General features: G+C 40.3%; 1 protein-coding gene across 1 annotated transcript in view; it reads right to left on the bottom strand.

Moving 5' to 3' along the window:
• AFAP1 (actin filament associated protein 1) overlaps window positions 1-15,408 on the bottom strand; it is a 121,334-nt gene that overhangs the window by 64,042 nt on the left and 41,884 nt on the right. The window contains exon 2 of the mRNA XM_075148659.1: window positions 3,681-3,809. Within this exon, the coding sequence (XP_075004760.1) occupies window positions 3,681-3,807 (127 nt within the window). The 5' untranslated portion in view covers window positions 3,808-3,809. The remainder of the gene's footprint in view (window positions 1-3,680; window positions 3,810-15,408) is intronic.

The following is a 15,408-nucleotide window of genomic DNA, read 5'->3' as shown; positions in this document are numbered from 1 at the left end:
AAGGACCACTCCATAATTTTAACAGTGTAAATAATTGAGTTCCAGGGTCCAGAAACATACCCAGCACTGTTTAATTTACTAGTAGAGCGGTAGCTTTTGCATCCTGAAACACCATCCACAATCCAGAAGAAAAGGATATGACAACCCTTCCTTGTGTTTGCAAAGTTGGCAACAGAATGTTGTCCAACTTCTTGAAGAAGTCAAATGTTTTCCTTAATAAATCTAGTTGAAAAGACTACAAGAAGAACATGCAGTGTCAGATCAGCATTGTTGAGGTTATTTTGAACTCCTGTAAAATACAGCTGTTTCTAAACATATCAAATTGCAGGTTCTCACCTACAGATTTTGGTTTTGGGGAGTTTGGTGTATTTTGATCGGCTTTTGGAGCATGAAGCCTTCTTCCACAATATGTGAAATTGGTACCTGCCTCCTTCTCTCAGTAGTAAAGTAAAAATAGTGATGGGTCTTTAAGACTGTCAAAACAGAAAGGAGGACAATCATTATTTTCCAGTGGACTTCTTGGACTTGAATCCTGTAGCAAAAATGATTTCTTTACTGAAGGGGGGAAACGCAGCATCAAACAAGACCATATTTTTTTAACACTGGAGAAGAAACAAATGATGAGAAATGCAGCTGCTCACAATGTGGCATTTTTTTTTCAACACACTCCGGTATTTTTCAAAAATCTAAACACTGAGGTTTTGTACCGATAGGAGAGACAGAGGTCTTATATAGGTCTCTTCATAAAGAAAGGTGCTGTAAGGACATATAAGCATAACAGAATCATAGAATCATTAAGGTTGGAAAAGACCTCTAAGATCATCGAGTCCAACTATCAACACAAGACCACCATGCCCACTACACCATGTCCCTAAGCACCACATCTACATGTCTTTTAAATACTTCCAGGGATGGGGACTCAACCACTTCCATGGGCAGCCTGTTCCAGGGCTTGACCACTCTTTCAGTAAAGAAATTTCTCCTAATGTCCAATCTAAACCTCCCTTGGCGCAACTTGAGGCCATTTCCTCTCGTCCTATCGCTAGTTACTTGGCAGAAGAGACCAACACCCACCTCACTACAGCCTCCTTTCAGGTAGTTGTAGACCACGATGAGGTCTCCCCTCAGCCTCCTCTTCTCCAGACTAAACAACCCCAGTTCCCTCAGCCACTCCTCATAAGACTTGTGCTCCAGGCCCTTCACCAGATTCGTTGCCCTCCTCTGGACACGCTCCAGCACCTCCATGTCCTTCTTGTAGTGAGGGGCCCAAAACTGAACACAGTATTCGAGGTGCGGCCTCACCAGTGCCGAGTACAGGGGCACGATCACCTCCCTGCTCCTGCTGGCCACACGATTTCTGATACAGGCCAGGATGGCGTTGGCCTTCTTGGCCACCTGGGCACACTGCCGGCTCATGTTCAGCCGGCTGTCAACCAGCACCCCCAGGTCCTTTTCCTCTGGGCAGCTTTCCAGCCACTCTTCCCCAAGCCTGTAGCGTTGCCTGGGGTTGTTGTGGCCGAAGTGCAGGACCCGGCACTTGGCCTTGTTGAACCTCATACAGTTGGCCTCGGCCCATCGATCCAGCCTGTCCAGGTCCCTCTGCAGAGCCTTCCTACCCTCCAGCAGATCAACACTCCCACCCAGCTTGGTGTCGTCTGCAAACTTACTGAGGGAGCACTCGATCCCCTCGTCCAGATCATTGATAAAGATATTGAACAGGACCGGCCCCAGTGCTGAGCCCTGGGGAACACCGCTCGTGACCGGCCGCCAACTGGATTTAACTCCCTTCACCACAACTCTCTGGGCTCGGCCGTCCAGCCAGTTTTTTACCCAGCGAAGAGTGCACCTGTCTAAGCCGTGAGCCGCCAGCTTCTCTAGGAGAATGCTGTGGGAGACAGTGTCAAAGGCTTTACTGAAGTCCAGGTAGACCACATCCACAGCCTTTCCCTCATCCACCAGGCGGGTCACCTGGTCATAGAAGGAGATCAGGTTGGTCAAGCAGGACCTGCCTTCCATGAACCCGTGCTGGCTGGGCCTCATCACCTGGTTGTCCCGGACATGGCTTGTGAGCACCCTCAAGATGAACGGCTCCATAATCTTCTCCGGCACCGAGGTCAGGCTGACCGGTCTGTAGTTCCCCAGATCCTCCCTCTGGCCCTTCTTGTAGATGGGCGTCACATTGGTGAGCCTCCAGTCGTCCGGGACCTCCCCAGTTAACCAGGACTGCTGATAAATGATGGAGAGTGGCTTGGCAAGCTCCTCCGCCAGCTCCCTCAGTACCCTCGGGTGGATCCCATCCGGCCCCATAGACTTGTGAGCGTCCAGGTGGCGTAGCAGGTCGTTAACTTCTTCCTCTTGGATTATGGGGGGTTTATCCTGCTCGCAGTCCCTGTCTTTCAGCTCAGGAGGCTGAGTACCCTGAGGGTAACTGCTGTGACTATTAAAGACTGAGGCAAAGAAGGCGTTAAGTACCTCAGCCTTTTCCTCACTCTTAGTGGCAATGTTCCCCCCCTTGCATCCAATAAAGGATGGAGATTCTCCTTGGCTCTCCTTTTGTCATTAATATATTTGTAAAAATATTTTTTGTTATCTCTTACGACAGTGGCCAGGTTGAGTTCTAGCTGGGCTTTTGCCTTTCTAATTTCCACTCTGCACGACCTAACGAGATCCCTGTACTCTTCTTTAGTTGCCTGCCCTTTCTTCCACAAGTGATAAACTCTCCTTTTTTTCCCTGAGTCCCAGCCAGAGCTCCCCATTCAGCCAGGCTGGTCGTCTTCCCCGCCCGTTCTTCTTATGGCACATGGGGACAGCCCGCTCCTGCGCCTTTAAGACTTCCTTCTTGAAGAACATCCAGCCTTCTTGGACCCATTTGCTCTTCAGGACGGTCTCCCAAGGGACCCTCTCAACCAATGTCCTGAGCAGGCCAAAGTCTGCCCTCCGGAAGTCCATGGTAGTGGTTTTGCTGGCCCCCCTCTTTACTTCAGGAGGACTTCTGGGAAACATAGTGAGGAATATTCTTCATATAAGCTCTGTGGAAAGGTTGCTGTACACAGTGAATCATTTATATTGCATTCAGTTCCATAATCTTGATGGAGACAAAAGCGATTGTGCAATCAAAATGGTTTTAGATAGGGAGAAAAGGGGAAAGTGAATATAACTCTAACTGCAAAATGCAAACCAAACATGCTGACAGCCATTTCCTAGCTCTGGCTTGACACACCTGTATCAGTCATGCACCAGAGTCCACCTCAGTATCAAGCTTTTTGATGGATTTGGGTCATTTGACAGAGATGCAGCATGCAGCACCCATGCATCCATAAAATGGTGCTGTGGCCAGCACTCCTGATGCAGTATTACTTTTCCATCAAAACTCATAAATAGCATTGCTGCCACAAATAAAATGAAGTAACCACTATCAGCAAAAGTGAAAACATTCTATCTAGCACGTAATTTTGTGGCTGGATTCACCCATGTGCACCCAAGATACTTCCAGTATGCCTTTTGATATGTCTTTTTGCTGAACATGAAGGAAAGTATTCAGGAAAGTTACACTTTGGCTTCACCCTGTCTTTCTGTCTTGCTTCAATTTAGGGCTTGTCTTTAGCCCTTCAAGCTATTTCACTGAGCACAGACTTATTCTGTGCATGCTGCAAGCGAGAAAACCCACCCCTGACACTGACCTTTTGATGACTGTATCCTCAGGAGAATGTTAGTTATTACTGCCTTCTTCTCCCTGACAGTGGAAGTTAGATATTCATGGTCCAGAAGTTCAAGAAACAGGCGCAGCTCAACTATTAACTCTTCCATGGCTGAAAGACAAAAAAAAAAAAAGAATTAATTTTTCTAAAAAGTCCCATTAGAAAAAAGACAGAGTTAATTCTCATTTATTCACATTCATTGTTTTTTTTCCAGCATTTCTTAAAAATGTGTGTCCTCCCTGCTGGAAACAGGCTATTCATTAGTAAAACCAACAGAATAGCCTATTAGTGAGCACTACTGGCATTTGTAGCGGTTATCTCAAAATTGATGCAGAAAAGACAGTTCTTTTCACATACCACATCATCAAGCCAGCACTAGACAAAAGTAAGTGCAGGAGTGGTGGCCATCTGCTTTTCTAGCAGTGCCACTCTGGTTCCTCTCCCTTTAACAAACAATTTCTAATTGCAGAACAAATTTAAAGTTTGATAAAACTTCTAGACACATTGATATTTTCATAAATCTTTAGGGAAAGTCTCTCTTCCCCTCATCTTATTTCTTCTGTTTGCTGTGGAAAAAAAGAGCAGGTATTCCTTTACAGTGATTTGTCTTTCTTGTAACTTCCACAGACAAGCTCCCAACTCGTCACAGAGTTTCTTATTACTCCCCAGATTCCTGATGATGCACCTCATATTTAATCCTATTTCAACTATTTCAGATCGCAAGGCTTTCCAATTCTTTCTAGAAAAAACGACATTCCTTCTCTGTATTCCCAATGCTTCTCCATTTTTTTATCAACAAACTTTATAAGCACATTTCTACTTTTTTCCTTTCAAATTACCTCTAATGTCTTGCATTGTCTTGACGATTGCAGTAGCTCAGGCCATACATATAGACACATTTGTTACAGCTTAATCGTATGATACCTATTCAGCGGATTTGTGAGAAGCCCATGGTATTGAACCTCATTTTCATGCTTCAGTTCTCTCGTAGTTCTGAGATTCTCTGGTCCCTTTGCTTAAGCGGACTTGCTATTTTTAGTTTAAGTTTCACCTTGGATATAATAGTTCACATTTCTGTACTTTCTGTATCTGATGACGTTATCCTCATTAAAAGATGAGGAGAAACATCCGTTTCATTTCAGGGCCGCACCTAGGATTAATCTCAGTGCTATCCTCATTCCAAAATGCCTCTACTTAAATTTTTCTCTACTTACTCACATTTGTTTTTATAGTCTTTTCAAGGCCTAACAGGGCAACTGCTGCTAAGCCTCTTCAGACCTCTAAAAAATACATTCTTTGCTGCTTACTCCCTTACCAGCTCTTCCCTACTCCTAAAACCTTTTCTGATACGGTTGTTTACACAAGTGAACCCGGAATCCTTTTTTCCATTTCTGAGAACATGTCTGGATGTTTAAACAACCCTTGGTCAAGATGCATTTGTTTTGTCCAACACTTGAAAACAGCACCGTGCAGGGAAACCTGCAGACGTCAGCTACGGCCCTGCACGGGGCTCTTGGCCCCTTCTTGTCTCCAAGTGAATGCAGATTTTCCCATTTATTTGCTGATTGTACCTGCCAGTACCTTCAGGCTGTTCTGGCAAACCTGACATACTCTTAGCAGGCACAGAAGACATGCCAGTTTGCAATACTAAGGCACGATAGCATCTTAATAAAGAAATCTCTGCTAAGAAGTACACTTGGGCAAATCTTTTCTGAAAGACACCACTCATTTGCACATACACATCCATCCTGCCCAAGTATTCTCTTGGTGAATATGTTCTGCTATTCAACTGAGCAGTAGCACTGCCATTATATCAACTGTCCACATTTTCAGGAAATATGTTTCCCAAAGATTTTTATAATATATAGGCAGAAAGAGGGTATCCAAAATCACAGCAAAACTGCCTACATCACTTCACAGTGTAGCTCATGAAAAACATCCCATGGCTACAGGTCATTTTTTTTGCCATCTCACTTGTAGCTGTCTAAGCTGTTTAGAAGTCCGTCAGAAATCCAAAATATTTCACAACAACCCTATTACTTCCAGTGTAGTTCACATTATGGAACAAAAATACACATACTCACAGCATACAGCTTTCTGAAGCAAAATGGTATAGGTTCAGATTTGCAAAGCGGTAAATGATCACAAGTCTCAAGGAGGAAAAAAGAAAGAGGACTATAACTTAAAACAATTGATAATACCCAAATAATCAGCTCTGAGTTATTTTGTAAATGACAGATTTTAGAAATAAGATGTATATTCCATTAAGTGTACAGTGGTCTCTTGCTTTTAAGTATTCTTTGAACATAAGATGTATTAATATTGTTATGAGCTTTATTTTAATTATGGAATTTATGAATCTCTTCATATTTACTTATTTATTATAATACATGCATTTCAAAAGCTATCATTACCATAGAATCTAGGCAGTTGTGAAATCTACTCAGTATACAGTACTAGAAATGTAAATTTTTCAAGTAGTTCTACAGACGTATAAATTACTGTCAGTAATTGCATATATACTGCACTAAAATTTCTTTGCAATGGCATGTTTTCTGGACGCTTTAAGGCAAGAGACTGTAAATAAGGTGAAAGGGAGCTCTCCCTTCTCCTCTTTGCCAGTGAATACCCTGTGCCACAGGAACCCATTTTCTTTGCCTAGAACCTTCGCTTCTGGGAAGGAAAAGGATGAAAGCATCAGATACCATTGATTGCACAGTGTGCATAACTGTTTCCAGTTATTAAAAATGATAAGATCCTTGTAGTCAGGAGCTTATAATCTCATATAAACAGTTGAGAAATGAAAACAGAGCAAGAGGGAGTTATGAGGTAAAGAGACAGGGAAGGAACAGAAGAGGAGATGGGAAACTGCTGCTGGAGAGACTCCTGGGAGCTGGCATCAGCCCAAATCTCTCCTGAGGCCTCATCACATAAACATGCGGTCTTCTCCTCCTCCTCCATGTCTTTGGAGGAAATCTGCATTGCAGTCACTGGTGACCACAGTTCATTGATCTACAATGACAAAGCCACCTAAGTTACTGGAAGCAGTTTAACTGCATCCAGCAGAGGATTAAAAAAAAAAAGCCTCAGTTAGATAGAGGATGACAAGATGAAGCTGATACCAGTGAGACAATGCTTAAAAAATCTCAAAACCACTGCCTTAGTAACACATTCACTGTAACTGATTACATTTGGCCTGGTGATCAAATACCTAATAGTGCATCATAAAGGAATATAGAGCGTGAGAAGACTTGTTCTTCCTGCCTTTGTAAGCTTACAGGTATATGACACTGACTGCGAGTAAGCAGTTGTAAAAGCTACTTTAAAATGTTCGTATGACAACAGAAGAAAATTGTTAGCAGCTGTTGTAAATTGCTAGGCATAAATACTCAGACATTGCTTCTCTTATTTTTCTACCAGGATTAAACTGGGGTTGTGTTTTCTTTTGTGGGAGCTAATAGCATCACAAACATCAAAATGTGAAGGAAGGAAGTTCTGAATTTCACTTTATATATATGCAATGATGTCAAACATCCAAAGAGAAAAAAGGGAAACGCTGTTCTCAGCTAGTAAGAAACACTCTTTCCATGTATCTCAAAAATGCACTTTTCTTTTTTGATACTTTTGTTGCTTAAGCAGAGAACAGAAATACTGCCATGGAGTGCATTTAAAGTACTTAAATAAGGAACTGAAAACTCTTTTTTTCTAAAATGGTAACAAATAAGCTTGTACGTACTCGGGAAAAAACAAGTTTGCCTGTTGTCAATCCTTGGCTTATTTTCTGGATTAAAGAATCTTCTCCTTCCTAGAAATGTAATGATGTGCTCACAAAAAGTAATGGAACTGAATAATAGAAAATCCACATAATGCATATTTTCAGTAAGCAATCATTACTTCTGAAATGGAGACTAAAAATGAGAGGGTGATGCAAGTCCCAAAGAAAAACATACTCCTCCAGTGAGAGATTACCCTTGGAAATCTGACATCACCACAAAATAAGAATAATAATCAGAAGGCTCTCAAAAAGGGGCCAATTTATTTGACAGTTTTGGCTGTATTCTCATTGCCAAAGGAATTACTTGTAAGTGGCAGGTGGTGAAAGGCAGGGTGGAGCCCAGGGATGCTAATCACAACAGTAAGCAGATTTCAGCTCGGCTGAGGAGCAAAATCACATTCCGTATTAAATGATGAGAAGTCCATTCTACGCTCAATAGGAATTATAGGCCCCTAATGAGCTGCTGCAATTGCCACGCACAAATAAAAAACAAAGATACATCCAGAAGGGTTTCCAAGACTGGCTCTCAAGAGTTTTAAAGTTTTTCAAATGACAGCACATAAAAAACTATATACACAAGCCAGCAACGGAATACACCAAGGTAAAAATAATCAGAGGAAGGCAATTACATCACACTGTAGTTTTTGTTCCAAACCAGAACTAAAACCAACTGGGATTGAAAGAGCATGATGATGCAATTATTCCAAATCTCCATTTATGGGTACTAGCCTATAACCATTTCTTAAAGAATATAAAGTTTTCACTTCCAACTGATTAAAAAAACCCATAGGAGTAGTGCTATATCACACACATGATTTCAAGGTTGCTTAAACCAGAAGAAAAGACAAGGATGAGCTCATTAAAAGAATGGTCAGATTGTTTTTTTGGTCACTCACAGCAATTACAGTATCTCTTAACCTTGCCATACCACAAATGACCTGAAAGTGTTTTCCAGTTGACTAATATCTACTGAAGAACTTTTAAAGAAAAAGAAAGACAAATCCAGGAAAGATGACGAGAAGTATTTTTATTAGTTATTGTCTTGACCATACGATACAAATCCCACACAAAGTAAATGCACTTCCATGCTTGCGTGTCTATTATAGATGTATGTATACACATATGTCAGTATACAAATCTATCATAGAAATACAAATTAAAATTGAGCTTCAAATTTTTAGAAGATCCTCTTGATCAGTTCCTTGCACATTGCTGAATCAAATTTCCCTGGGCTTAAATCTTCCATTCTCAGTTTAGTTTGTCATTTATAGATGTTAAAGGCCAGAACAGACCATGTCAATGAGATCCACTAAAGAAATCACCTAATCTGACTTTCTGTACAATACACGCCAGAGACTTTCATCTAGAGGAGCTACTCCTCTGTTAGTGGAGAGACTTGTGTTTACCTAAAGCACATCTTCAGGAAAGTCAAAAATCTATGTCAGCATTTTGAGCCCTACTTTCATGGGGCGGGGGGGGGGATCCCATTTAACTTCCTGAAACAATTTTGATTGTATTTATGGATAATATTGATGCCAATCTTTAAGGTATATATGAAAATCAGGTATTAAGAATAGGTGTGCTTCAATCCAAATACAACCCAATACAAGCGCGCACATGCACATGCACGTGTACACACACACACACACGAACCATATTTGGTAACCACTAAGAGGTTTTCAAAGTGGATGTCTCAGCCTTAACCTTGCCTTTAGGGTCATTTATTGCAAGGCTATATTAAATGAAATACATACCTAATCCTATAATAGTATTTATTCTCTGAAAAATGTTCATGCTGCAGTTTTGTACTACATAAAGAAGATGTTCTCTAACTCATACAGCACATGGGCGAATTTCAATGCATCTATGTTCTCACCTCTTAAAAATCTAAGCCTCCATAACCTGTTAGCAGTATGAAAAAGCTGGTGATGGCTGGCTGGCTGAATGATTAAAAATCATTCTGTTTCAAAATCTCATTAAAGCCTACTAAGATCCAATGCGTAAAAACTTCTTGAAACATACAGACTCTCCCACTCTGCCAAAAAAGTCTCATTGGCATTTGGGTACACAAGCAACAGTGGAGAAACCAGACATATGATCTAATTTTGAATCAAAAACAGAGCGTGAACTGCATGTTTGTACCCATTTCTATTGAAATAATGTCATCATCCTTAGTTTTGGATGTCGTTATTTGAATATTTTATTAAAAAGCTCATAACAGAATACCGCTGGGGAAACCATGTCTGTATTTTATAAAGATATAAATATCAGAGACATTATGAAGAATATAGAGCCACAAGGAGACAAAAATCTTTAAACTATGAAGAAAAACATAAGATCACTGACTTTCGTCCACTCAATCCTATAATGCAGTTACAAAAATCCAGTAATTAATGAAAAATCCCTTTGATGGCTACATTATCATTATCTAGGCAAAGAATTTTGCACAGAAATACACAAAATCTGGAAGCAGGCAGCGGTAGTATATTTAGCACCAGAAAAAATTTTTACTTTCTTCAATATGCTACCAGAAACTAGATGACATATTTGAAAACTCTATCAAAATCCTATCCAGCAAGAAATGAAAAGGCATGCTGTTTGACGAACACAGAGTGAAAAGACAAGACACTTCACTAGAAGAGTTTTCTCATGGTTGCACTGGCCCTTCTTTGCTGTCCTGTTAATGATGGTGTATGAGATGTGATGAACTCTACCTGTTGAGTACGCTTAAGACCTGCTCCAGAAAGTAGAGATGATCATCTTGGGGGTCCATGGTATTACAGCAAGGAATGGTAAAAGTGTATGAAAAAGGGGTGAACCCTAAATGGCAGATGAAGCCCTCAAGATGAAGAATTAGCATGGAGCAAGTAAAACACATACAAGGATTGTCATCAGTGTTTTAACATAAAAATAATGATATTTAAGCCTCTCTAAAAGCTCATAACAATCATCTTTTGTTTAAAATTTGGAGCTCCCCAGACTGTCACAAGCTCTCTTTCCAGACAGCTTGGGGCATGAGAGGCAAAACACAGCTACTAAAAACTCCTCCTGTCTCATGCATATTTATGATCAACCTCAATGAGTGTCAAGGGATCATTTCAGCCACAACGCACATGTATTCCTCTTTTTCTTTCTTCCTTCTGCTTCAGTTTTCAAGGAATTGGCTTTTACAAAACCAGCTTTCGGAAAAAGCTATCAGAGCTCCAAATGCTGCTGTTGCAATACTTGGGTGATAAAACAAGAGGTGGGAAAGCATTAAGGAATGTTTGGACAAGAAACAAGCTGCCAAAAATCCTACTCAATCAGCTACAGCCGTGCAATGAGTGACAGCAATGCAGAAGTGTAATCCATTAGCATAAGGTAGATGGATAAAGAGTTTATTTTTTAAAGTCCAAACCAGTGTTTAAGCACTGCCACAGACTTTGGAGAGGAATGCCTCCTTTTAAGCAAGTTCACAGACTCATAGGAAAAAAGAAAAAAGAAAAAAGGAAAAAGGAAAAAGAAGAAAGAAAAAAAAGAAGAAAAAAGAATAAAAAAGAAAAAAGAAAAAAGAAGAAAAGAAAGAAGGAAGAAAGGAAAGAAGAAACAACAAAGAAAGAAGAAAAGAAAGAAAAAATAAAAAAGAAAAAGGGAAAAAGAAAAAAGAAAAAAATTAGTATTACAGGCATTTATTTTTATTTAAGTATTAATTATCTACATCGAACTTATAATACATTAAAAAAAAAAAAGCTATTAACTACAGAAACTTACAGTGGACTTTATCAAGTTGCTGAAGGCTTTCTCTAAAAGTATATTTTCCACATGAGGTTTCTTTTGTTCCCAAAATAAATGCAACATACCTTGTAAAGCAAAAGAACATGGATTTCACTCCAACTGCATGCCCAGCAGCCTGGGCAAGACTCTCACCCTCCCGTCTCTGTGCTCACTGTGGGCATTCAGGTTGAGTCTTCTTTTCAGACTCCCATTACCCTACTAGGGCAGAAAATGGAAATTTCTTCCATTTAACCATCTCCAAATGTATCAGCTGACATCATCTCGTCAGGACAAGACATTCCAGGTCTTGCTCGCTGGCTCCTGCATTAACTCAACTCCTCCATTACTCCAGACCACAAAAGATAAGCAGCCACTACAGTATTAATAAACGGGCTCCAATTCCACAAAAGAAAAGCAGTTCACTCATGATGCAAAAAGGAGACAGAAAATCTGTGGTAGGAGGTGAACGGCTGCCCCAGACTCCAGGTCCCTGGAGGAGATGGGGCTCAGTTAAGGCTGAGACACACTGAAGCAGATAACCTGAGATAGTAAAAAGAAAGCGAAGCATTGCAGTACACCTTGTGAGTTCTTCACTTGGTTCCTCAGCTGCACACAGATCTGTTTTTAGGTTAGGATTTCTTTCAAAGTTATGAATAATTATATATCCAGCAGAAATGTGAGACAGTAAGTTAATGAAGTTAATGGAATGGAAAAACAGAATAGTAAAACAATGACAAAGAAATACAAATATGGCAATGGTAGGAACTGCAGGGTAGCATTTGGTATTTTTTGTATTCAGCAATGCAATTTTTATTATACATGTCAAATACCAAACTTAAAGAAGTCCTGAGTCTGATCATGTCAGCCATATGTGCAGTACAATCCAAGAATAGTTTGCACTCTGTGAATCTGGTGCTCCAGGCTTCCAGCTAATTTAAAGCCAGAAATGAGATAATATTGCGTTTTATAAGAACAGACCCAGAATTCCTCACATTTGTATGTAAAGATGGAAAAAATGAAATTTTTTGGTATCCTACAACACTTTTTTATACCATCGTTCTCACTGCTGGGTCCACTATGCATTATCCATTACTTCTACCATACATCGCTTATTGTCTGATGCTCTTCCCAAGGAGAGAAGCACGTTCTGCTTTTCCTGTCAGGTTTTTGAAAATTTCTTTAAATAGATGTACACATTGATACAGATTTATCTTAAGAAAATAAGACCAAAGAAACATAATTTACAATGATAGAGAGTAGAATGGTGAGAACTCAAATCTCTCTTCAAATGGAAAATACATTATTCCCCACCTCACACCAGTGCCCCAAGAAACATCTGTCTCCTTTACTGTCACCCCTTATTCTTATTTTGGAGAATTTCATTATGTGAGAGGTAGATCGTAGTCAACAGAAAAAAATATTAGAGGTTAAGGTAGCTTTGAAACTCAAGCCCCATAGGTGAAGAACCATTAACATAAAAATGGAAATCTAATTTTTAAAACAAAAAATTTGCAGAGAATGCTCCATAAGGTTTCAACAAATCTTTCATAGCAAAAAATGCTTGAACACTGTGAATATCATGGATATATATATATAGCAGTTATTTAATATCTCGTGTGCTCTGTTCGTTATCCAGGGGTGGCTCTGGGCCTTAGGGACTTCACACTTTTTCATGTGTTGCATGGAATGCAGAAATATTAGCTTTGTTATGAGCTTTTTGATGGCATTCACCCTTAGATTGTCCAAGTGATTCACAAATTAAGTTTGCTACAGAGCACAATTGCACAGGCAGTTATCACCTCTTTTTAGATAAGGAACTAAGATAAAGAAAGAGTAGGGATAGAAGGAGCTCCTGATTCTGGACCCTGTTTGAAATACCCAATTTTTCAAAGTGCTTGAAACCATGCAGAACTTCGACTCGTGGAAGCACAGCTCTCCTGGACACCAGCTGATTAGGAGTGCTCTGCACTTCTATCAGGTAGCTCACAGGACCTTGACTTCCATGCGTAGGGAATGAGGAATACCTGGTCACTGTCAACCTCCTGGGAAGTCAAGTCTAAAATCCTTGGCTCATCATGCAACTCTGAAGACACAGAGGATCCAGTGCTCTAAGGCAATGTTAGACTGCCAGAAAAACGAGAGTATCCTTTCTCTACTGCAATTCTTTGCCTCATTCGAAAACCTGGAGGATACATAAACAGGTGCCCTAAAATCAACACCTTCTCCCACTATGCATGTTGACTCATTCCTAGACCTCTGAATAAGGACATAAATGCAACCGAAATTTCATAAAATCCCACCATTGCAATAAATATCACCATAAAACTTCCCCATTAATTAGTCTGTACCCTTAGACAGATTTTCCAGGCCAGAAAGAAAGTGAGCTTTGCTACATCTCCAACACAGACTTTTAGAGACCAAAGGGAGAAGCAGTTGCAAATGTATGGGACGTTAAGGGAGAATATCCTACAGTAAGCATTTTCTTTCATAACACTGGCCCTCTCTCACAAGCACCCATCTAGAACAGCTTTTCACAGTCTGATGCTCAAAAAGGAGCAATGTCTTAGACAAGTTGTCCCAGGACATTCATGGTTTTATGGAGAACTGAAAAATCAACATGTTGAAACCAGGTCAGAAACCAAGACACAATCACGAGGATAACAGTAAATGAAATGTTCACAAAGAAGCACATATAATGTAACAATAATAATGATGATGATGATGATGATGATGATGATGATAATAATAATAATAATAAAATAGTATTCGGTATTTAGCCTCTTGCACTGGAATTCGGTGGTACCAATGGAGAAATTTTTTGGTACCAGACCTGACACCCGTCTGCAGAGTGGAAAATAGAAAGCAGGGTTTGAGGCACCAGACAGATAATGAAATTGAGGACCTACTGTTTGGTGACACACAGGTAGGGCTGGTGGCAGAGCCTATATGCTAAGCAAATCCATCAATGGGTGACATGGAACAGCTCTCCTCCTAAGCTATGCCTTCAAAGCTTTTTCTCCAGTGGGCACACACACAATTTGCATCACTTTGCTGAACTATTGTGGCGTACCGTTCACTCGGACCTGTCTCTGACACACATGATCCACCAACGTAACCATGAAATATATTCCCTATTGAAAACAGCAATATATGCATTTCAACAGTGGATTCTGCGATAAAGTAGGCAAGTTGTAATTCTAAAATGGGGAATTTCAATTTCCTTTGTCCCTTATAGCCCTCAAGGTAATTCTCTGGAATACATCAATGTCTCTCTAATTTCTCCTCTTTCTGGTTCTCTTCCATGATTACTACGTGGACAGGAAAATTAAATAAACTTTTAATTTTATAGTTTCTGACCAAAAAAAAAAAAAAAAGTCAAGCTCAGCCACCCGGAGGCAAATTATTCCTTTCAATTCCTTCACTCAGCACATCTCTACAGCATCCAAAATAAGACTGAGAAAGGTTCCCTATGTAAGCCTACTGTGCCGACGGGCACAGTGAGTGCTGGGAGCCTGGATTTGGTCCAGGTGCCTCTGGGCTTGGACAGAGACTGCTCCAAAGGAGGGCCACAGCAAACACACTGACTAGAGGTAAGGGATCAGCCAAGAGTGGAATTCACACTTGCTAATGGCGCTCCACAGAGCAACCTTCAAGGCCCCTTTTTTGTCTCCATAATGTGTTTATAAGTGAAGGTTACACTTTCTCTCTAAAAGCAGATAGAGTTAGCAAATACCTTTTAGAAATCTATGAAAATTTAGGTCCCAGAAACTAAGTTATATTTCCTTAAAATAGGAGAATTAGAAGTCAAAAAAGTGCATTTTTACATACTTGTTAGAAAAGAAGAGGTGCTAAAGAACATACTAGTGATAAGCTGGTTCAATAAGTCAACAAATATTTTGCTAGTTGAGCTAAGGACTGTGCTGGAATTCCAAACGCTACTTTGTCTCAAAATCTCATACTGCCAGCTTTAAAAATATGCAGAAACGTGTGCCTATGGTAGTTTTAAAGAAATGCAGCTGTATGCATGTAAGATTCAGTGGCAAAGAGGGGCAATATTGTCGGGATGGGGCCCGAGACTGAGCACACTGTAGAGGAAGGATCACAAACACTCTGGAACAATTTTCATGAACAGATTTAGACCCCACAAATCTGATGTAAGAAGTTGTCACCATGTCACCAACA

This window comes from Calonectris borealis, chromosome 4 (genome assembly GCF_964195595.1).
Source record: "Calonectris borealis chromosome 4, bCalBor7.hap1.2, whole genome shotgun sequence".
In the NCBI taxonomy this organism is placed as follows: Eukaryota; Metazoa; Chordata; class Aves; order Procellariiformes; family Procellariidae; genus Calonectris; species Calonectris borealis.
Note: the sequence above shows the minus strand (reverse complement) of the source record. Positions and strands in the feature narration are given on the sequence as shown.